General features: G+C 38.2%; 2 protein-coding genes across 6 annotated transcripts in view; one reads left to right on the top strand and one right to left on the bottom strand.

The window, feature by feature from the left end:
• Window positions 1–93, bottom strand: part of CLIC5 (chloride intracellular channel 5) — an 88,012-nt gene extending 87,919 nt beyond the window's left edge. Inside the window, exon 1 of the mRNA XM_081943259.1 lies at window positions 1–93. The gene's annotated coding sequence lies outside the window, so the exon portion shown is untranslated.
• On the top strand, window positions 90–21,848 carry LOC309387083 (bis(5'-adenosyl)-triphosphatase ENPP4-like). 5 transcript variants are annotated; one of them, XM_081943252.1, is made up of 5 exons: window positions 92–231; window positions 11,925–12,040; window positions 13,595–14,459; window positions 15,921–16,091; window positions 19,518–21,848. In XM_081943252.1, exons 1-5 carry the CDS (start codon window positions 183–185, stop codon window positions 19,880–19,882), a joined length of 1,566 nt encoding a protein of 521 aa, XP_081799378.1. In that variant the 5' UTR covers window positions 92–182; the 3' UTR covers window positions 19,883–21,848. The 5 variants fall into 5 exon arrangements, with proteins under 5 accessions (XP_081799380.1, XP_081799378.1, XP_081799382.1 ...); XM_081943253.1 differs by lacking the exon at window positions 92–231 and adding an exon at window positions 257–274; XM_081943255.1 differs by lacking the exon at window positions 92–231 and adding an exon at window positions 12,875–13,035.
• Window positions 21,849–23,563: the final 1,715 nt, after the last annotated feature.

Below are 23,563 nucleotides of genomic sequence, written 5' to 3'. Positions count from 1 at the left end.
CTGCTTCTCCGACTCAAACGGAGCGATCGCTTCACTACAGTATCGCCGAGGGACCAATCAGAGCTCGAAAGAAAAGAATCCTCAGACTAAACCAAGGGCGGCCCGTTCTTGCCGTCGCCGACGACTGTGGGCTAAACCCACCCACCGGCCGTTGCTGGTTCGCGGCGGCTACTTAACTGCGCATGCGCGCCTCGCAGTTGGGTAGGAAAGTGTTTGACCTGCTTATTACGAGTGAGTAGGAACGAGGGGCGGCGGGGCGCTTCCTTCCCTCGCGGTAGTATTTGCCTCTTGCCCCGTGGGTGGGTGTGGGTTATTGCCGTAACCTCCCCCCCCCCCCCAATCCTCATCCTCTCCGTGCCGTCGCGGGTGGAGTCCCTTCCTGGCTGGGACAGCTATATATGAGGCAAAGGAGAGAATTGCCAGTGCCCGCACTGGTCGAAAAATGATGAAGTTTTTTGGGGTTGGGTCCAAGTAAAACGATTTGGTATCGAACACTTGAAATTTGTGTTCCGTTAAGAAGTCGGAGAGTCCATATTTTCATACCTCTGCAATTGGTGGGGCATTACATGCCGACCTCTAGCAAACGTCAGTGACCAAATGACCAAGGAGGTTTTTGGGAAGGTTTTTTTTTGTTCCGTGCCTCTTAATATGATTTGAAGGTGACACTGATCCGAGATGAAAAAAATACTGCTCCTGTAGTTTGGCCAGTATTTTGTTTATCTTGAGATGAATACAAATTGTTGAAAATAGGTTTACTTTAATGTTGGGAATTTGGAGCCAGGTGTATATTATAAGGCAAGTATAAAATAGTTTATTCTTGATATACTATTTTAAATTAGAAAGTAGAGTAAAACTTATGTAGGCAAAATAATAAGAGTAAGAAGAAAAAAGTATTCCTATAAAAAGAAACAGTTTATTTTTAACTCTTCCTGTATAACATTTTTACTACAATTGCCCTTTCCACTGTTTTATAAATCATAATATATTCTTAACGTAACTCCATAAACTACCTGCACTGGTTTAACATTTTAGTTCATTTATGAAAAATAGAGCTAATTTTATAAATCTAATGCATTTTATATTATATGTTATGTTATAATTTATCTAAAAGACAATGTTACTCTTATAGAAATTATTGAATGTTTTGTAAACAAGAATTATATCCTACTTTTAAACTTGTTGGGGTGAAGATCCTCCAGCCCTTCCATATGATTGCCAGTGCTCTGAGAGAAGTGCCTTTCAGAGACCCCACATCTATAGTCAGAGGGAATTGCTGTTTGCGGCTTGTAGTCAAGTTTTGTAAATAGAATAGAATTCTTTATTGGCCAAGTGTGATTGGAAACACAAGGAATTTGTCTTTGATGCATATGCTCTGAGTGTACAAAAAAGAAGAAAAGAAAAATACATTCATCAAGAATCATAAGATACAACACTTATTGATAGCCATATATAGGTTATCAATAAGCAATCAAATCTTACTAGGAAACAAACAACAATATAAATCGTAAAAATACAAAAGCAACATGGTTATAGTCATAAGTGGGAGGAGATAGGTTATAGGAAGGATGAGAAGAAGAAGAATAGTCTTAGTAAATAATTTGACAGTGTTATGGGAATTAGTATTTAGCAGAGTGAAGGTATTTGGGGAAAAACTGTCCTTGCATCTAGTTGTTTTGGTGTGCAGTGCCCTATAGCATTTTGAGGGTAGAAGTTGAAACAATTTATATCCAGGATGTGAGGGGTCTGTAGATATTTTCTCAGCCCTCTTTTTGACTCATGCAGTATACAGGTCCTCAATGGAAGGCAGGTTGGTAGCAATTGTTTTTCCTGCAGTTCTAATTATCTGTTGAAGTCTGTGTCTGTCTTGTTTGGTTGCAGAGCCAAAAAAAAAAAAACCCAGTTTTAGAGGTGCAGATGACAGACTGGTAACAGAAAGCAAGGAATGGTAATAGAAAGCAAGCTGTAAATAATAAATTAGTTTCCAATACATTATCTACAAAGTATATGCTAGACCAGCGATGGCGAACCTTTTTTGGCTCGCGTTCCACAAGGGGAGGAGAGCAGGGGGGTCGTGTGCGGGCGTGCCGCACCCATAATGCAATGCACGACCCCCCCAGTGCGCATGCCCGCACAACAGGCGCGACCCCACATTTTTACATGCTTTTTTCACCCTCCCCAGGCTCCAGAGGCTTTGTAGGAGCCTGGGGAGGATGAAAAGAGCCTCCCCCGCCCCCCCCCGGAGGCCCTCCGGAGGCTTCAAGGACCGTCCAGAGGCTTCCCTGAAGCCTTCGGAGCGCTCAAAACAACCCTCCGAGCAAACCGGAAGTCACTATAAAGCCTCGGGAGCCTGGGGAGGGCGAAGAGATGGCTTTTAAAAACGGTGAACTCAGCTGGCCAGCGCGCATGCCATAAGTTCACCATCACTGTGCTAGACATTTGTGTTGCACATTTTGTGTTTTGCAGGACCAAGAGAATATTCCCAAGCAGGAGCAAATGGTTTTAAGAGAACAAGGATCCGTGGTAGATCATTATCTGATTTCATAGCATATAATAGACAAATACACAGGCAGTATAAATAGCCATTTGTCACATTTTTGGTCTTCAAGGCAGTCTTTGATTCAGTTTCAAGAATACACGTGGGATGAATTCAAGAATTCCACTATTGATAAAAGATTGGTTTTGATAAGCTTGTTTGACAAAACAAACTTTTATTCAGAGAAAAATGCAGTCATTCCAGATAGTTCTCAAACCCTATTATAATTGCCATGGGGAATTTTTTTGGGCACCATGTTTAATTTTTATATAAATTCTCTTAAATTCACATGGGCTAAATCCAAATGGCAGAAAGCATCTATTTGTTCAGTTTTGTGCTGTTGCTACCACTGTTCTGTCACTTACCCAGGTAGGCCTTGGGATAGCTGTTAAATTTCCTGCTTGATACTGCATGTAGCTGCTGCTCATAATTGTTTGATGGGATTTAAGTATTGTATTTTTCAGTCTAAACTGGCAAATCATTTTGATTCTGAAAACTTCTGAGAGGGTCCTAAGACCACACTTTAACAAACTCTGGATTAGAATATAGAAGTTGACATTTGACTCACCTTTTTATTGTTCTCATAATTTTATTGTTTATAGCCAAGATTTCTGTTCTGGTTAAGCCAGTATTTATGCTTTTATATGGCAGAATTTCAATTCATTTGGGACATTCTTGCAAGATAGGGACTAGTGGGAGGGGGATTAAAAATTACTTTTCAAGGCAGGAGTGCCTTTTTAAAAAATATATTTAAATATATTTAAATATATTTTTATTATTTTTACATTTAAAACAGTACAATACCGCGGAGTCGGAATGACCGTACATTCATATTATATACAGCTAGTTTCAACCATTAACAATTAATCTACTTAATACATTGTCTATCCTTCTGTCCAATCACAATATATACATTTGTTCCAGTCTTGTTATCCTGTCTTATACCAATCATAAAATCTAGTCCATACTTCAAAATATTCTGATTCCCCTTTATTTTTAATTTCAAGAGTGAGCCTATCTGCTTCTGCACAAGCCAACACTTTTCTGATTATATCTAGCTCTGATGGTGTATGCGCGCTGCAGTTAGTATATGTATAATTAGATAAAGCGTATCTTTCTTAAACCCCTCCGGTATTATGCCTAGGAGAAAAGTTTCTGATTTGAACATCATTTGTTCTCCCACCATTTGTTCTAACCATGATTGAATCATTTTCCAATATTTTTTTGCCTCATTGCACGTCCACCACATATGATAGAAAGTGCCTGGTGTTTTTTTACACTTCCAACAATTTGGGGCCAGATTTTTAAACATTTTGGAAAGCCGTGCTGGGGGGAGATGCCATCTGTAGAACATCTTATAAAGATTTTCTTTATACGCCGTAGCCAATGTTAGTTTCTGATTAAGTATCCAAAGTTTTTCCCACTTAGCCAATTCCACATTGTAACCGAAATTTTTCGCCCAGGCAACCATGGTTTCTTTGACATGTTCCTCCTCTAGCTTATATTCCAACAAAAATCTATACAGCACTTTGATCAGTCTGTTTTCTGTCTGTATCAAAAGTTTATCTAATATTGTGTAGTCTTTGGCAATACCTTCGTTCTTCCTATCCTGTGCATACCTTGATTGTATCTGTAGATAAGACCACCATTCTACTTGTACTCCTAGTGATGTCAATTCTGATCTAGTTTTGATCTCCCCCTGCCTGTTCAATAACTCTTTATATGTGACTATATTTTCTACATTGATTAAATTTGGGTGTATGTATGCTTCCATCGTAGATAGCCAAATAGGTATTTTAGTATAGTGGTCATGTTTAATTTTGTTCCATGTTAGTAACAGAGATTGTCTGATGTAATGTCTACTAAAATATTTGTGTGCAGATCCTTTTTCATACCAGAGGAAGGCATGCCAGCCTGCTTGGAGGTCATGGCCTTCCAATTTGAGTAATCTTTTATTTCTCAGCATTATCCATTCCCTTAGCCATGTTAGTATGGCCGCAGTATAATAGAGTTCCCAATCTGGTACGCCAAATCCTCCCTTTTCCTTAGTGTCTTGCATAGCCTTAAGTTTTATTCTTGGTTTTCTTCCCTGCCAAATAAATTTCGAAACCAATTGATTCAAATCCTTGAAGACACCTTTTTCTAGTTTGATGGGAATATTCTGAAATAGGAAAAGAAATTCTGGTAATATATTCATTTTTATAACTGCGATCCTGCCAATCAGGGACAGTTGTAGGTTTTTCCACCTTTCTAGATCTTTCTTAGTTTTATTAATCAAGTTAGTATAATTATCTTCTTTGATGGTCACACACCTCGCAGATAGATGTATACCAAGATATTTAACTTTTTTGACAATTTGGATACCCAATTTCTTCGTTAACTCTTCTTTTGCTTTTGATGTCATATTTTTAGTCAGCATTTTGGTCTTTGTCATATTTATCTTTAAACCCGCTATTTTCCCATACTGTCAATTCCTCAATGAGTTTTGTACCAGACTTTATAGGATCTTCTAACACAAACACTAGATCGTCCGCAAAGGCCTGTAACTTAAATTGCTCCTTTTGGATTTCTAGTCCCTTTATCTGTACCTCTTTACGTACATTCCTGGCTAATACTTCTAAGGTTAATATAAACAGCAGGGGGGATAGGGGACAACCTTGTCTTGTACCTTTCTGGATTACAATACTTTATGTTAATTCACCATTGATTATTACTTTGGCTTTTTGATTTGTATAAATTGCTCTGATCGTGTTTATAAATTTATCCCCACAATCCATGTATTCTAATTGTTGGTGCAAAAATTCCCAGTTGACATTATCAAATGCCTTTTGGGCATCGAGAAAGATTAGTGCAACCTGTTTTTCATTGTGCCCTTCATAATATTCAAGAATGTTCAGCATAATTCTCATATTGTTTTTAATTTGTCTTCTGGGGAGGAATCCGTTTTGATCTGTATGGATGAACGATGTAAGAAATTTTTTCAACCTTTCTGCTATTGAAGCAAAAATTTTGTAATCTGCATTTAGCAGTGAGATTGGTCTGTAGTTTTGTATAAACATCTGGTCTGTGTCCGCCTTAGGTAATAATACAATAGCAGCCTCCGTCCATGATAACGGTGTCTTCGCCTCTTTCAACACAGCATTATAGACTTCCAACAACGTTGGGACAAGCATATCCTGGAATTCTTTATATATTTCCGCTGGCAACCCATCCAGCCCTGCAGCTTTATTATTCTTTTGTCTTTGTATGGCCTTGATTGTCTCTGATGTTTTAATGTCCTCATTGAGCATGTCCTTAATCTCCTCTGGTACCTTTGGCAGATCGGACTTTTCCAACTACTGTAATATTCCTTCCTTTGAGTGGTCGCGGTTTTCTCTATATAATTGTTCATAGAACTCTTGGGTAATCCTTTTCTTTTCCTCTAGTTGGTGCAGATCTCGCCTTTTTCATCTTGTAGTTTATTGATCCAATTCTCTTGCTTCTGCTTCCTCAACCTATAGGACAGCGATGGCGAACCTTTTTTGGGTCGCGTGCCACAAGTGGGGGGAGCACAGGGGGGGTCGTTTGCGGGCGTGCCGCACCCATAATGCAATGCGCGATCCCCCCAGTGTGCATGCGCGCACAACACACGATCCCCCCATTTTTACATGCTTTTTGGCCCTCCCCATGCTCCAGAGGCTTTATAGAATCCTCCGGACAGTCCCTGAAGCCTTCGGAACTCTTAAAACGACCCTCCGAGCAAACTGGAAGTCACTTCCGGGTTGCTCGGAGGGTTGTTTTAAGCATTCCGAAGCCTTCAGGGAAGCCTCCGGACGGTCCCTGAAGCCTCCGGAGGCCCTCTGGGAGGGCGGGGGAGGCTCTTTTCGCCCTCCCCAGACTCCTATAAAGCCTCTGGAGCCTGGGGAGGACGAAAAATGGCTTTTAAAAAGGTGAACTTAGCTGGCCAGCGCGCGCATGTGCGCTGGCCATCTGACAGGGCAGCACCTCGCGTGCCCTGACAAATGGCTACACGTGCCACAGGTTCGCCATCACTGCTATAGGATAGCCACCGCCCCCGTTTATTTGCATTCTCAAAGAAATTTTCTTTTGCTTTTTTTATAGATTGTGCCAATTTTGCTTTTTCAAATATAGCCAATTCATGTTTAATCAATTCCATATTTCCTTTTATACTTCTGTTCTGCGGTTTCTTTTGAAGTTCACTCTCTAAATTTCTATAGCTTTCTTTCAGCTCTCTTATTTTTAGATTCTCAGTTTTTTTCTTCCTGGCTGTGGCTGATATTGTGACCCCTCTTATAAATGCCTTAGTTGTATCCCATAAGTTTTGTATGGATGTATCTCCTGGCCCGTTTTCTTTGAAGAAAAATCTTAGTTCCTGATTAACTCTTTTAATATATTCCTGATCTTTTAGGATTGATCTATTGAGTAACCAACAATAACTACCCTTTTGTTTTTTCCATATAATCCTCATGGGATTGTGGTCAGCCCATAGATTGGGTTCTATATCTATCTCCTTCACTTCCGAAATTAACTCCATCGGCAGCCAGACAATATCTATCCTTGACCAGGATTCATGTCTATTCGAGTAGAAGGTATATTGCTTTCCCTCTGGACATCTTTCTCGCCATACATCATACATATTAAGTTCTTCAGCCATTAAATGACCTTGGCAAAGTTCTCCTAGCTCCTTTTCTCTTCTTTCCACTTTTATAGTCCCATTTCGGGTCAACTATAGCATTGAAGTCACCCAGTAAACAAACATTTTCATTTCCCATCTCTCGAATAATGCTATGTAGTCTATGATAAAAAAAATTTCCTGGCCTTCATTAGGTGCATATATTATAACCAGTGACACCTTGTTTTGGTTTAACATTATTTCTACGATTAATATTCTCCCTTCCTCATCATGATAAATTAGTTTAGTCTGGATCGTGTCTTTGACATATAATGCTATTCCTCTTTTCTTTTGATCAGCTAGTGCCGTGTAAAGTTTACCCAATCTAGGACATTCTAAGATCTGGATCTGTCTTTTAGTCATATGGACCTCTTGCATTGCAATTATATCGTAATTCAAATGTTTTAATTTATTAAATATTGTTTTCCTTTTCTGGGGTGAGTTTAGACCACTAATATTCAATGATAGAATCTTGATTTCTCCCGACATACTTCTATGTGTATTTAGGTTGTGTGCTTCTTGTTGCCCTTGTTTTTCTCACTTCCTTTGGTTCTTCCCCTTTTTTGTCTAGAACGACTTATTTCTCCTTTCGTGTCTCCACTGGTTCCTTTTCTCTTCTTATCTGTGCCCTGAGTCCTTGCCTCCTTGCTCCCGACTGTTCTTCATCTTTCTCATCCTCCAAGGCAGGAGTGCCTTTGAGGGACCAGTGACGTGCGGTGAGGTTTATGACTGGTGAGGCACTGACACAGTGCTGGGTTTCAAATATTTTTAGACTTGTGGACTTCAACTCCCAGAATTCCACAGCCAGGCATGCTCAGTTCCAATTTAAAGCGACAGCATTTGTTTTTCTCCTTTGCTCCTTCTTTCTTTTTCTTCTCCTTCCCCTCCTTCCTCCCTCTCTCCCTTCCTCCCCCTCTCTCAAACACACACACACACACACACACACACACAGAAGTTGGATTGGACTATCTCTCCTATCCCTTCCCTCTCTCACTCACTCTCAAACAAACCCCCCCACACACAAAAGTTGGATTGGATATCTTTTCCAGTGGCTTGAAAGCAGCTCCTCTGCCATCCCCCCCCCCATTCCCCTGCTGCCTTTCCCAAACACCTCCACCATTGCAAATGCAGCCTGCTGTCTGGGTGGGAAATGCCTGGAACACAATAAAGCCCACCCACCACCTCCTGCTGGCAGGCTGGGGTGAGAGGAGAGGCAGAGAAGCCAGAGGGGAGGGGAGCCGAGCCGAGCCTTCCAAAAGAAAGAGGCTGGGGGGAAGTGTGTGTACTACAGCATGGCTCTTTGCCTGGCTTCCTGCCTCCTCCTGTGGTCTCCTCAGTGCTCGCTTGTGCTCTCCCTCCCCAAGTGTAGTTTGATTGCAGGTGGAGCCACGTTGCCTTTTCAAACTTGTAATCAGTGAAGCTGGGCTAGATTTTTATATAGTTTTATCCAGCTGCTTGTGTGTGAGAGAGAAATGAATGGGGGCCTGGGGAGGAAGTCACTACACTTGGGGAGGGAGAGCACCAGTGAGGTTAAGCAGAGTCATCCACGGTGAGGCAGCAACTAGCTCAGCTTTTTCCTTTTCCTTTTTTTTTTCATGATGAGAGTGGTGAGGCTGTGCCTCACTTGCCTCACCTGACTGCACGTCACTGTGAGGGACCCAGTGGATCCTTGAGAATTCTGTATCCACTGTATCTTTGTGGAGCCTATGTGAGTGCATATTGTTGACCTCTGTTATAGAATGTACAGGTAGTCCTCAACTTAAGACCACAATTGAGCCCAAAATTTCTTTTGCTAAGCAAGACATTTATTAAGTGAGCTTGCTCCATTTTATAACTTATCTTGCCTCGGTTGTAGTTATTCAGTCAGTAACATAGCTGTTAAATGAATGTGCCTTCCTCATTAACTCTGCTTGTCAGATTGTGTCAAAAGATGATTTCGTGACCCCTGGACACTGCAACCATCATAACTCACTTTTTTCATAGCTATTGTAACTTTGAACAGTCACTAAAAGAACTGTTGCAAGTCAAGGATTACCTGTATATAGATTCTGTTCATTCAAAGCAAAATTAAAACTGCCATATTAGTATATGCCATTTAGCATACAGTCAATCAACTACTTATGGTTTACAGTCACTATCTTATTTTCTTTATTGAGCAGTTACCTCTTGAATGTTTGCAGTCTTGGGATAGGGATATATAATGCTAACAAAAACTACAGGCTTTGTTTTGGATAGTAACATATTTGGAAAAAAATGTATTAATGCCAGTATATTAAATGAGGGTATGTACGTCTTCATCTTACAACCACAATTGGGCTTGGAATTATGATTGCAAGTCGTGGTCATGAAGAGGATTACCATTGTGATCTGACTTGATTTTATGGCCTTTTTTTATATTAACTGAGTTACAATAATCGTTAAGCAAACCATATGGTTTGATTGCAGAGTATTGTGCACTAGTCATGACTTTGAAGACAGGTCATAAGTAGCTTTTTAAAAGTCTGCTGTATCTTTGAACAGTGGTTAAGCAACTAGTTGTAAGTTGAGGATTACCTATAGTTTGTCTCATTTGGGTTTCAGTGATATTAAAGACTAGATGAGATTAGTCTAGAGTTGAATACTATGCTGCACTGCACTGCACTATACTACTCTACACTGTAGTATACTTTATTGGCCAAGTGTGATTAGACACAAGGAGTTTGTTTCTGGTGCTTAAGCTTTCACTATGCATACAAACAACAAAGTAATATATTCATAAGATATCAATAGGAGAACATAGTAGAAAAGATGAAAGGGATAATAGTAATACTACAATACTACATGGGTAAATATCCTTAGACATAAAACAGTACTGTGGTAATCTGTTCAGCAGAGTGATGGCATGGGGGGAAAACTGTATTTGCCTATTTGTTTTGGCATGCAATGCCCTATAGCAGCATTATATTTATAATATGGTATAAATACAGTGGGGCAAAAAAGTATTTAGTCAGCCACCAATTGTGCAAGTTCTCCCACTTAAAAAGATGAGAGAGGCCTGTAATTGGCATCGTAGATAGACTTCAACTATGAGAGACAAAATGTAAAAAAAAACACCAAACAATCACATTGGCTGATTTGGAAATAATTTATTTGCAAATTATGGTGGAAAATAAGTATTTGGTCAATATCAAAAGTTCCTCTCAATACTTTGTTATATATCCTTTGTTGGCAATGACAGAGGTCAAACGTTTCCTGTAAGTCTTCACAAGGTTGGCACACACTGTTGCTGGTATGTTGGCCCATTCCTCCATGCATATCTCCTCTAGAGCAGTGATGTTTTGGGGCTGTCGCTGGGCAACACGAACTTTCAACTCCCTCCAAAGATTTTCTATGGAGTTGAGATCTGGAGACTGGCTAGGCCACTCCAGGACCTTGAAATGCTTCTTACGAAGCCACTCCTTCGTTGCCCGGGTGGTATGTTTGGGATCATTGTCATGTTGAACGACCCAGCCACGTTTCATTTTCAATGCCCTTGCTGATGGAAGGAGGTTTGCACTCAAAATCTCACGATACATGGCCCCATTCATTCTGTCCTGTACACAGATCAGTTGTCCTGGTCCCTTTGCAGAGAAACAGCCCCAAAGCATGATGTTGCCACCCCCATGCTTCACAGTAGGTATGGTGTTCTTTGGATGCAACTCAGCATTCTTTCTCCTCCAAACACGACGAGTTGTGTTTCTACCAAACGGTTCTATTTTGGTTTCATCTGACCATATGACATTCTCCCAATCCTCTTCTGGATCATCCAAATGCTCTCTAGCAAACTTCAGACGGGCCCGGACATGTACTGGCTTAAGCAGGGGGACACGTTTGGCACTGCAGGATCTGAGTCTCTGGCGACGTAGTGTGTTACTGATGGTAGCCTTTGTTATGTTGGTCCCAGCTCTCTGCAGGTCATTCACTAGGTCCCCCCATGTGGTCCTGGGATTTTTGCTCACCGTTCTTGTGATCATTTTGACCTCACAGGGTGAGATCTTGCGTGGAGCCCCAGATCAAGGGAGATTATCAGTGGTCTTGTATGTCTTCCATTTTCTAATTATTGCTCCCACAGTTGATTTGTTCACACCAAGCTGCTTGCCTATTGCAGATTCAGTCTTCCCAGCCTGGTGCAGGTCTACAATTTTGTTTCTGGTGTCCTTCGACAGCTCTTTGGTCTTCACCATCGTGGAGTTTGGAGTGTGACTGTTTGAGGTTGTGGACAGGTGTCTTTTATACTGATAACAAGTTCAAACAGGTGCCATTGATACAGGTAATGAGTGCAGGACAGAGGAGCCTCTTAAAGAAGAAGGTACAGGTCTGTGAGAGCCAGAAATCTTGCTTGTTTGTAGGTGACCAAATACTTATTTTCCACCATAATTTGCAAATAAATTCTTTCCAAATCAGCCAATGTGATTGTTTGGTGTTTTTTTTTACATTTGTCTCTCATAGTTGAGGTCTACCTATGATACCAATTACAGGCCTCTCTCATCTTTTTAAGTGGGAGAACTTGCACAATTGGCGGCTGACTAAATACTTTTTTGCCCCAATGTATATCTTATATATTATATAAATAATATATCAGTGATATATTTAAACTAAATCTTTTAAAAAATAGAAATAACCTAACTTATGAAGAAAGCAAAAACAAAAATCACTTTATTTATATTAATAATATGCACATTTATTTTTATAAAACTCCAGGTGGCATACATAATGTTCCTACATCTTGTTTTCCCTGCAACAGCAACCCTATGGGTAATGTTATGCTCACACCAATTTTTCTGTTAAATAGTTACATTTTCGTACTCTTGCCATATGTAAGTAGTAGTACTTCAGAACTTTAATTATGCGTAAATTCTAATTTGGAGTTGACAAAAAGTGGAATAAATAGATTGAAAATAGTCTTATAGAAAGAAGAACTTTGTATGACTAAAAAAATATGGAGACTTGACTGTCAGTGCCTTTGCAAGCTATTAACATATAGTAATCAAATCAACCTAAAAGAAAAATTGGTGTAAAAAAATAATGGTCTATATCTCAACTTTTTTTTTTTGTAAAAAATTTTTATTGGTTTTAAAACATTTATGGGGAAAAGGTAATAGGGTACATAGAAAATTTTGGTAGCTCCCATGTTAGTAGTAGAAATCCCCCCAAATCTCACGCTTCTACAATTTTAAAAATAACATATAAAGGATAGCATAAACAGAATTCTTAGTTTATATCAGCCATGTGTTCAATCATCTCTTTCTTTGTCACTTTCTAGTATATCAACAATTACAATAATATTTCAGATATATTTATTTTTGTGACCTGAGCCTTTTCGATATTGCTCCCTCCTCCCTGCTCCCAGGTGGAGCCATGCCCCTCCCCTTCCCCATGTCTTGTGCATTGCTGCCTTTTCCCCCACCCCCGCTATCTTCGTCCTCTGGGAGAGAAAAATGTTTTTTAATAAAGGCCTCTGCCTCATCCACTGTCTTAATTCTAATTCAGCTTCCCTCCCAGAAAATCAGCATTCCTTCTGACAATAACCATCTAAACCAAATTCCTCTATTGTATAGTTTCTTTGATAAGGAAGAATACTTCCTCCTTTTTTCTCTAATCTTTTTCGGAATTTGCTTTAGAATGGTAATTTCTTTATCTTTGTATTTTAGAGGTCCCTCCCTTTGGACCCCTAGCACCTCATCTCTCGTGGTCCTCCTGAGGAATTTAATGTGTGTACCTCTCTTGAAACATTATGAGTCCTGGCATATGCTGAATTAATTCTATAGACCAGGTCCATATCCCACCACATCTGGTCTTTGTTTCTCTTAAGGTATTCTGCTAAAATTGTGCTCATAAAATCTTTAAGATCTTCATTTTCTGGCTCTGGTAGATTCTCGAACCTGAGAAAAAAAGACATTCTTTCAAATTCTATTCTGGCCATAAAATTTTCCAGTTCTAAATTTCCCTTTCAGATATCTCAACTTTTGAATTGTTAATTTTGTAACCAATTACTGAACTTAAATAAATCAGATTCTATATTGCTTAACAAAAACGGGCTGAGCTATTGAAATACTGATAGTATGGTTTTCCTACCCTCCGTAGGCAATCTCACATAAGAATATAAGAATCTACTGAAATTTTGTTAGATTTCTATGATTTCATACTAGATTTGGTCTTGTAGAAACCAAGGCTGCTGGGTTGCCAGTGTCTTCCATGTGTAAAACATAGTTGAAAAATATGTGGAACTGTACAGTTATAATAATTAGCAACTTCTAAGTAGAATATAAATTGAACTTATTAGAAATTGAATTCAGTGCTTGGCTAGGATGAAAATAATTATTTGACTTGAAATTCTTAATTGTGATTTCATTTTTTTCTCCTCCTTTCAGGTATCCTTGTTTCCTATGCACATTGAAATCTTATCCAGAATGCTTTTTTTAGTAATAATACTACTCTTTAATGGAATAATTTCTTACTCAGAGGGTAAATCTGTTAGCAAGTCGGTGCCAAGATTACTTCTGGTGTCTTTTGATGGCTTCAGGGCTGATTATTTGAAGAAATATGAACTTCCACATCTCCAGGATTTTATTAAGGCTGGTGTATTAGTAGAGCATGTTACCAATGCTTTCATCACAAAAACTTTTCCAAACCACTACAGTATAGTCACAGGCTTGTATGAAGAAAGCCATGGCATTGTAGCAAATGAAATGTTTGACATTGATACAAATAAAACATTTTCACAGTTTAATGATACTGATCCTTTCTGGTGGGATGAAGCAATTCCTATTTGGGTAAGCAATGAATGGCAGGAGAACAAAACAAGTGCTTCTGCAATGTGGCCTGGCACAGATGTAAAAATTCATAATACTCTTCCTCATTTTTTTATGAAATACAATTCTTCAGTAAGCTTCAATGAACGTGTAGAAAAGATTATTGAATGGATGAATAGTTCTAATCCATTAGTTACTTTTGCTACTCTTTATTGGGAAGAACCAGATGCAAGTGGACACAAGTATGGACCAGAAGATACTAAGAACATGACTAAAGTATTACAAGAAGTAGATAAGCATATTGGCTTTCTTGTTGAGAAGCTTAAAGTTTCAAATTTGTGGGAGGAAATTAATGTTATCATTACAAGTGATCATGGTATGGCACAGTGCTCCCAGGAGAGATTAATCAAACTGGATGATTGCATTGATGCTAGCAGCTATGTGCTAATAGACAAAAGCCCAGTTGCAGCCATAATTCCAAATAGTAAGTATGTTCTTAATAATATAAAATTTATTACTGCTCAGTGCTTTTAACAGTATTATTCTCAATGTTATAATACGTAATTTCATAAATAAGTCACTAATATTTCTCAGTTTGGTGAATATTTACTGATTCTGCTCAGGAAAATACTGAATGAGAAACTTTCCTTTATAGTATTTTTTTCAACTGAGACATAATAATTTTACATATCATATTAGTTATATATTAGTTATATAAACAAAGCTGATTCCAATCATACTATAATACTGCAAATTTCTAGTATTATCTTTGTTTAAATTTGTATTGCATATAGAAAAGTCCTTGAAATAAAAAAAAAATTGTCCTGGGCTCAGCCAAACTTCAAAAAGTTCACAGTGTCATCAGTACAAATTCATCATGTTTTGAATATTCCGTGTTACACATATAACAAATATCAAACATTTGAGTCTTTTATTATAGAGGTCTAGGGAATCTGAAACAGATTGCTTGCTTTCTCATTCTAGGGCAATAAAAGATGATAGTCCATATTTACTGTAACTACCACCATACTTATGAATAGGCTGATGAGCTCATTTTTAAACTTTAAAAATTCTCAGAGGTCATAAATTAGACTAGTTTTTTTAAGTGTTCTGTCTATACAAATAGCCATAGAAGCCTAGTGAAAAGTAAACCTGTAGCATGATTCTCTTCAGTACATTCAAAGAAGAATAGCAGCAGCAAAAGTACAATGAGATTATTTGCCAGCAACAATGTATAATGCAGAGTGACATTGCCTTTGCATTTGGCATGAAGCAAGAGCCTACATAGAGCAATGCACAAAAACTCAACATTTGCATTTTGAATTTTAAAATTCATCATTTTAAAAGCATAAGTCTTTAATTTTTCCTAAAGCTTTATTTGCTAGCTTGTATATCAATCCATAATCATTTTTAAAGCCTAAAACCTATCTATTTTGGAGGCAATTATGCTGTCTACAAGCCATTAAGAAATGTCTTATATGCAAGCAATCAGCTTCTGATTCTCGACATGTATTGGTTCTATCTGTCTTTCCCCTCTACCAATAAGAGCAGGAATAGAACTGGCTCTGCTGTTCTGTTGGCTGTGCTGAAAAACAATGCAACACTACAATGTTTAAGAATTTAAGATGTTTGAACAACTCTGTTCTGAGCTTGGAACAAAACTCAGTCTTTTACTCTGAGCTCAAAATACTTGGATGCGGCATTTCACATGCAGAATATTTTAGGTTTACAATGTCCCTTGTTGCATTCTTAAAATGTAGAATGATTTAATTATTTAAGAAATATATTTTTACTTCTGAAAGTAAGTACGTTAAAATAGGAGTAGATGAGCTCCACATTAAACTTACAGCTCTTAAGAAATATGAATCCAGTTTTTATATTTGCAATAACAAGTTTTATAGATAAACAAATAAATGATCCAACTTATTTATACTTCGTTTTTTAGATTTGACACGTGTATATGACTTAATGAAAAACTGCAGCGCTTATATGAAGGTTTATCGTAAAGAAGAAATTCCTGAGCGATATCATTACCATTACAATAAGCGTATTCCACCAATAATTTTGGTTGCAGATGAAGGCTGGACAATTGTACAGAATGGGTCTCTTCCCAGATGTAAGGTTTTTTTAACATTTACTAATTAAAATATATTATTCTCTTTGATGGGGGCAGGATAAAGGTATTTAGGGCATAGAAGAATTAAAAAACAAAATCTTTTTGAGCTTGAGTTTAGTTTATTGATTAGCCCGTAGGCCATATCAAAGTGCAGAGTTCCAAACACAAATTATTGCTAAAATCTGATGAAAACAATTCAAAATGGAATAAAATGCAATTTAAAATGAAATTGGAATAAGAAACCTTTTGAAAATATCTGAAAGCACTAAGGATTAGATTCTTTCTTAACTAATATATTTTGCTTAATTCTGTGTATTCAGAAATTCAGCACAATACTAAACTGGATTGCTCTGTTTGCAAAAATATGAAGTTCTAAAGTCACCTTTTCTTACTAAATGCAGTGGGCATACTTGGGTATGGGAGTGATGGACAAAACCATCTGTTTTTCATACCTGCTGCATGTGGTCAGGCTGGAAATGGTGTTAACATTTAAAAATGAATGTTTGACAAAAAAATCCCCTCAGAAAAATGATTAGCCGTTATAAATGAGGTAGCATCTCATTTAGAAGTTTGGAGCACAATCACCAGCTTTACAAACTAAGGATTGTGATGAGAAACTATGTACAGGCACTCCTATTAGACAGATACAAAACTTAGCAGCAGGAAATTTTGGGGTGAAATTTGGGTAACAATGAAGACCTTTCTTAGGATAGTGTCCTTCAGTTGTACCCTTTCATGACTGAAAACTTAATTCTGATGGTGTGGGGGAAGTTACAGGTATCTGCAGTCACAGAATATTGATTGCGACTATTGGGAGGGAGAGATTTCAGCAATTGGCTTCAGCTAAGCTCAGTGGTGGGTTTCAAATTTTTTAGAACCTATTCCGTAGGTGTGGCCTATTTTGTGGGCGTGGCTTAGCGGTCATGTGACCGGGTGGGAGTGACCAACTTGTAAATGTGGTGAAACTCATTTAACAATGCTCTTGCTTAGAACCAAAATTTTGGGCTCAATTGTGATCATAAGTTCTCTTACTTTTTCTTTCTTTCTTTTTCTTCCTTTCTTCCTTCTTCCTTTCTTGTGTCTCTCTCTCCCTCTTTCTTTCCTTCCTTCTTTCTTTCCTTTCTTTCCTTCCTTCCTTTCTTTCTTTCCTTCCTTTCGTGTGTCTCTCTCTCCCTCTTTCTTTCTTTCCTTCCTTTCTCTTCCTTCCTTCTTTCTTCCTTGTGTCTCTCTCCCCCACTTTCTTTCTTCATTCCTTCTTGTGCCTCTCTCTCCCCCTTTCTTTCTTTCCTTCCTTTCTTTTCCTTTCTTTCTTCCTTCCTTCTTTCTTTCTTGTCTCTCTCCCCCACTTATTTCCTCCCTCCCTCACTTCCTTCCCTCCATCCTTCTTGTGTCTCTCTCCAACGTTCTTTCTTTCTCTTTCTATCTTTGTCTCTCTCTCTTTTTCTCTCTCTCTCCCTTCCTTCCTTTCTCTCTTACTCTTTCTTTCTCACTCTCCCCCCCCCTCTCACACACACATACCTTCCAGTTGGTGAACATTTACTTTACTTACTTTACTTTATTCGCACTTATAGACCGCCCCCTCTCCCAAAAGGGATTTCTGTTTTGCCAGCTGGGAGGCTGGCAAAGAAGCCTCGTTTTCCCTTCACTTCACTTGCTGCAACTCGGACAATGGGGAGGTGGGAGTAGCGCTGTCCGGGTTTGAGGAACGGATGTTCCTTCTGCTCAGCTTACGCACTTGAAAAGACCCCGCGGTTCCACATCCACAGCTGATCCCTTCTTGGCCAAAAGGGTGCCTTTTCAGTCCCAGCTGGGCGTCTGGAAGAAGGTGGCCGAAGCGGCTTCTCTCTCCTCCTCCTGCCAGCCGAAGGAAAAGCCCCAGGGAGACGGGCTCCGTGGCAGCAGCACGCAGAGCCCTTCTCCCCGGGGCTTTTCCTTCGGCTGGCAGGAGGAGGAGAGAGAAGCCGCTTCGGCCAACTTGTGTAAGATAAGACAGGCAGGCGGGTGGGCGCGTGACTCTGCCGGAGAAAACATAGAAGGCGCGGAATCAGCTCTGCCTGAAGGTAAAAAGCTTGGACCTCCCCCCACGCACCCATCAGCCAAAACCTCCCGGGAGGCTTCGGCTGGTGGGCAAGCAGGGGTGGTGGTGGTTCCGAGCCTTCTCGCCTTCAGACAGAGCTGATTCTGCACCTTCTACATTGTCCTGGGCAGAGTCATGCGCCCACCAACTTGCCTGTCTTATCTTACACAAGTTGGCCAGCTGAAGCCTCCCGCCTTTCCTGAGCAGCTGGCAGCTGCAAGAGACGCGAAGGGGAGGCAGGTGGGCTTTGCAGCCCGAAGGCTGGCATTTCGTCTCTGCAGCGTAAACCAGCTTGGGCGCGACTGGAGAAGTTTCTTCAGTGGAGCTCCTGAAAGGGACACAGGCTGCCACCGCTCCACTGAAGACATTTCTGAGAAGAGAAACTTCTCCAGTCGCACCCGAGTTGGTGGAGAGCAGGCAAGCGCTGTCCCATGACAGGGGCGGGGCAGGAAACTTACTTCCGGGTTCATTGACCAACCGGATCGTGCGATCGGGTGCGATCCGGTAGAAACCCACCACTGGCTAAGCTATAGAAATAGTAGCCAATTAGGTTAGCTAGCTACTCAAGACGAGAACAATTTAAAATGCAATAGGGAGACTTAAAAAGGTTTATCCCTTTTTAAAACTTAATTATTGGTTTGATACCCTTCCTTTCTACAGTGAAATTTAGAATTTAACATATAAAGTTTTTTACATGGCTTGGCAATAAAAAAGAATTATACATCATAAGCATGAACAGAAAACTCACATGTTTTACTAAGCTTACGTAGTCAAAATAGGCCATTGAGAAACAAGAGATTGATATTGTCATATCAGGAAACCCCACGATTTGATGAAATAGGAAAAAGGGAGGAAAGTCCAGCACATTGGGATGTCCACAGAATATTAGATTCTGAGAGAGCAGTGTAAAAATATCCTGAAACATATTTGTCCGATGGGACTATTCTGTAGGGTGACAAACGGGAGATGAGAGACAACAAGAGGTGTTCTCATACATTATGTAGCAGAAAGCAGAAATTCTTATCTTGACAAACAGGTTGTTTTAATAGGAGACAATGTTAAACTACTTTCTTCATCCTTGGAGTTAATATATTTGTCATAATATTCTTAAATATTAAATTGATTTTATTGGAGATACTTTTGGTGAACATGATGTAATTTTAACAGTTTAATGAACTGACACATTAAATTTAAATATTCTGCTTGGATTTTTAACCAAGCAGAAAACAATAGTTTATTTTAAAAAGTTAAGTTATAATCCTGTAATGGCAGGATTATATTTACTAGGTAAGATAATTTTGCTAAATCTTTGTAATGCATTAACAATTCTTGGCTTCTTTATTTTTCAGTAGGAGACCATGGCTATGATGATACTCTTCCAAGTATGCAGCCATTTCTGGCAGCTCACGGACCTGCTTTCCATAAAAATTACAGGCTGAATTCAATCCGTACTATTGATATTTATCCAATGATGTGCCATATTTTAGGGTTGAAATCCCAGCCTAATAATGGCACTTTGAGCAATTCCAAGTGTTTATTAGTTGACCAATGGTGCATAAATGTTCCTGAAGCAATTGGAATAGTTATTGGTGTCTTTATAATATTAACTACGCTGATGTGCCTTATAATAATCACCAAGAACAGAACTCCTCCTCTACGTCCATTTTCAAGACTTCAACTTCAGGAAGATGATGATGATCCCTTAATAGGATAAGACTCCTGTTCTGATTACTGTTTTGAAAAGACAATACAGGAATTTAAGTTACTTTGGCGAATAATATGATGCACTTTAATAAAGATCCACCAAACTACAGAAGAACATTGTCTCTCTGAAAAAGAAATCTTGACAAAAAATTATTTTCTAATATAAACTAATTGAAAATTAATAGTAGTAAAACTTATTTATTTCTAAGTGATAATAAGATTATTTGTGAGTGAATTGCTTGCATATATTTCATGGGCAACTGCTTATCTTATCTCTTAAGATACTGTGATATTTCTTGAAATTGGACAGGAGCCTTCAACAACAATCACAGCTTTAAAAGGCAGGGTAAATTAGACAACCAAGGCTCTGCCCATTCTGGTGTGTATAATTCTTTGATTGCCCAGACATTCCTGTCATTTTGAAGCTTGTCATTTCAGATGCCCCTGAAACTGGTTGGAAAAAATATAAACCGTCATGAAATTCTTTATAAAGAAGATTATAATTGTGAAAATTATCCAGATTTGTTTTCCATTTTGGGGAATAGTTGCTATAAAAGTTTAATTAGAAGCTGTTAATAGCTAGGACTCACAGTTCTAGAGCACTGTTCACTCCATGTCAATCTCTGCAAATCTAATGTTTCCTTTATTTTAAGCTGTTGGAAAACTGTGTATGCAGGTATATCTTCAAGCTACACGGAGCAAAAAGAAATAGCATGTCATATTACTACTATAAATATCCCAAAGCAAATAGATTATATCTTTGATAATTTCTTCCATAACTATAAGCTGTGGACTGATTCTAAACATAGTTTAATATATCTTGTCTTTCTCTGTTTAGACAGATATGGTGTTTTCAATCTCTTTTCGTAGGTATTTAGGTGTTTCATGTGTTTGAATTAATAATATGATTGTATTATGCATATATTTTTAATGAATCTGCAAAATAAATTATATTTTATAAGAAGAAAAGGGATTTTGAAGGCAAAGGGGAAAAGTTAGAAAAGACTTCCTGTTGTTTGCATTTTGTATATGATTAATAAGGTTCTGTACTGTATATTCAATGTTCAGAAAAGATGATTCAGTTTTTTTAAATTCCTAATAATTGCTTGATTTAAAATAGACCATTTGTAATAGGCAGATAGTATGCAATACCATTTCTGTTTGTCTGTGTCATTCTGAAAGTTAGAATTCAGGGAAAGAGAATACTTAATGCATAGGAAGATACATAATTTTCCTTAGTATTTCAAATGTTCCATATTTAACTTCAGTTGCTTTGCTTGTGTTCTTTATGAAATGATAGTGGAATCCTTATAATTTGTAACACTCCATGAAGATATAACTGTACTTATCTAATAACAGTTATTGAAAAAAAATCCAGAACTACACTATTGATTAGGCAATGTGCTATTTAAATAATTGTGTGACAGTCCTCCCCAAAAACAGAAGCAGCTTTTCAGTGCCTTTAAGCAATAGTGACACTGAGTGAGGAACTTCTGATACCAAGAGATATTTCCTATTTAGCATTTGTGCATGACATTAAGGGCGCCCATTCAATCTCATTTTCTTCTTACTAAGGTAGCACTTTGGTATTCTACTTGTTGGAATAAACCAGAATCTTTAGATTAAAAGTACAGTGAAATTTAGTATTTTAAGAAGTAAAACAATTTCTCTTCAGGGTTACTCAATTTATTTCACTTCCACAGAAAAGAGAAACTCAACCTTTTTCAAAAGATCATTATATTACATAATGAGAAGCAGTGCTTGGTGTTATCAGAAAGTAAACATGTTTTGGAAGTAAATAGGAAGAGTGTTTTTGTTTTTGCTTTGAAAATTGATGTCCTAACAGGAAAGACTTAAATAACTAGTTTGTATAGAGATATTTGTAGCTGTTCTACACAAATTTAATATCTTAGGGACTCTTCCAGATTTTGATTCCCATAACATAGATAACAGAAAATAGAGCAATTGTGCAAAACTTCAAAAAGCTTAAAAATCCTTTAAATGATTAGGCTAACCAGATAATGGACCTCAAATACCATCAGTTCATCAAGGAAAAGGTAAATTAATGGGAAAAATCTTTTACAGTACATTCATTATCCTTCATCTCAAGACCATTGGTTACTGTTACCAAAAATGTTACCTATTTTGGGAATAGCAATTTGTTATCTCTGCAATTATCGGGGATAAATTTATACTGGGAAAATAAATTTCAGTAATGAACTATGTTATAATTTTTTAAAAGACTATTTATTGGGATATCTTTGTAATTGGGGATTTTGGACAATCTTCGTTGACTTTGATTAAAGAGGCTGTTACACTTTCAATTTTTCAGTATTAAGGTTTATGCTTTGTTACTTTTAGATTCAAGTATTTTTTCATTTGTTTTAAAATCCTTGCCAGTCAAAATAATACAAACATTCAGAACAACCACTTTTTCTTGCCTCTCGTATAAGCGATTCTTTCTCTTGCTTCCTAAAAACTTAAAATTGCATAATGAAAGTTCTGGTTTAGCTTCATGATACTCACTTTTGTAGATCTTTTGAATTGAATTGCAAAGTGCACCTGAAGCAAACCGGCAGTAATGCCGACAGCAACCCACCCCTGACACTGATCACAAGATTCCCTTTGGTACAGATTTGGCACTTTGGGTCAAATCAGAGATTGACTTAAGTAGCTTTCTGTCAATTTACCAGTAAGAAATTGTAAATGACTTAAATTATGTGGAGGGTTTGTCTGAATTTTTCAGGCTCGGTTAGCTCAGAATTGGTTTGCTAAAGAATTTATTTTAAGAGATTTTAATTGATATATCTGCTTTTATAACTGGAATGGGTGAAATCTTGAGTTTAAGGTAATACTATTTTCTATCCAGTGTTTCCAGCTTACTTATCTGCCACAGAAATAGATTCTGTTCTAGACAGCAAATGAAACGTCAAGATAACAAAACTGGAAAGCTACGGTTTTTTTTTCATCATATACTTTTTAAATGGTGCGTGCTATGGATACACCAGAATGCAGCTTTTCATTAATGGAAAAGGGTTTTAAAAAATTGGATGACCTTGGGTTAGTCACTTTCAGCCCTAGGAAGCAAAAACAGGCAAACCACTTTGAAATCTTTGCAAAAAAAAATCTTCAGAGACTTGTAAAGATACTGATCTGAAGAGGAAACCCCTCCCCCAAAAGAAAAAGTTAGATGGACCAGTGGTTTATTATTACCTAAGAAAATCAGTGCAGGATAAAGGCAAAGCCCTCTAGTCCCAGAGAAGTCAATCAAAAACTTTACATAACCATAATTCCTAGAAGCAAAAGGACATACTGCTGCTTATGCTAATATAGTACTGTGCTTGCAGCGAATAATAGATTTATCATCCATGATTTGGTCTAATATTCCTTTATAAGTCTACTCTTTGTGCTGTGTTCTATGATGAGATCCAATGAAGAAGCTCTAGAACCCAATTGCACAGGTAGTCCTCGGCCTACAACAGTTCATTTAATGACCATTCCACAACACTGAAAACTGTGACTTTTTCACACAAATGTGGCATCCCCATGGTCACTTGATCGGAATTCAGACACTTGGCAACTGGCGTGACAGTTGCCTTGTCCTGGGGTTATCTAATCTTTTGCAACATGACAAAGTCAATGGGGGAGGGGGGAGATTCACTTAACAACCGTGTTAACTGTGGCAAGAAAG

This window comes from Natrix helvetica (genome assembly GCF_964273705.1).
Source record: "Natrix helvetica genome assembly, chromosome: 2".
NCBI lineage: Eukaryota > Metazoa > Chordata > Lepidosauria > Squamata > Natricidae > Natrix > Natrix helvetica.
Note: the sequence above shows the minus strand (reverse complement) of the source record. Positions and strands in the feature narration are given on the sequence as shown.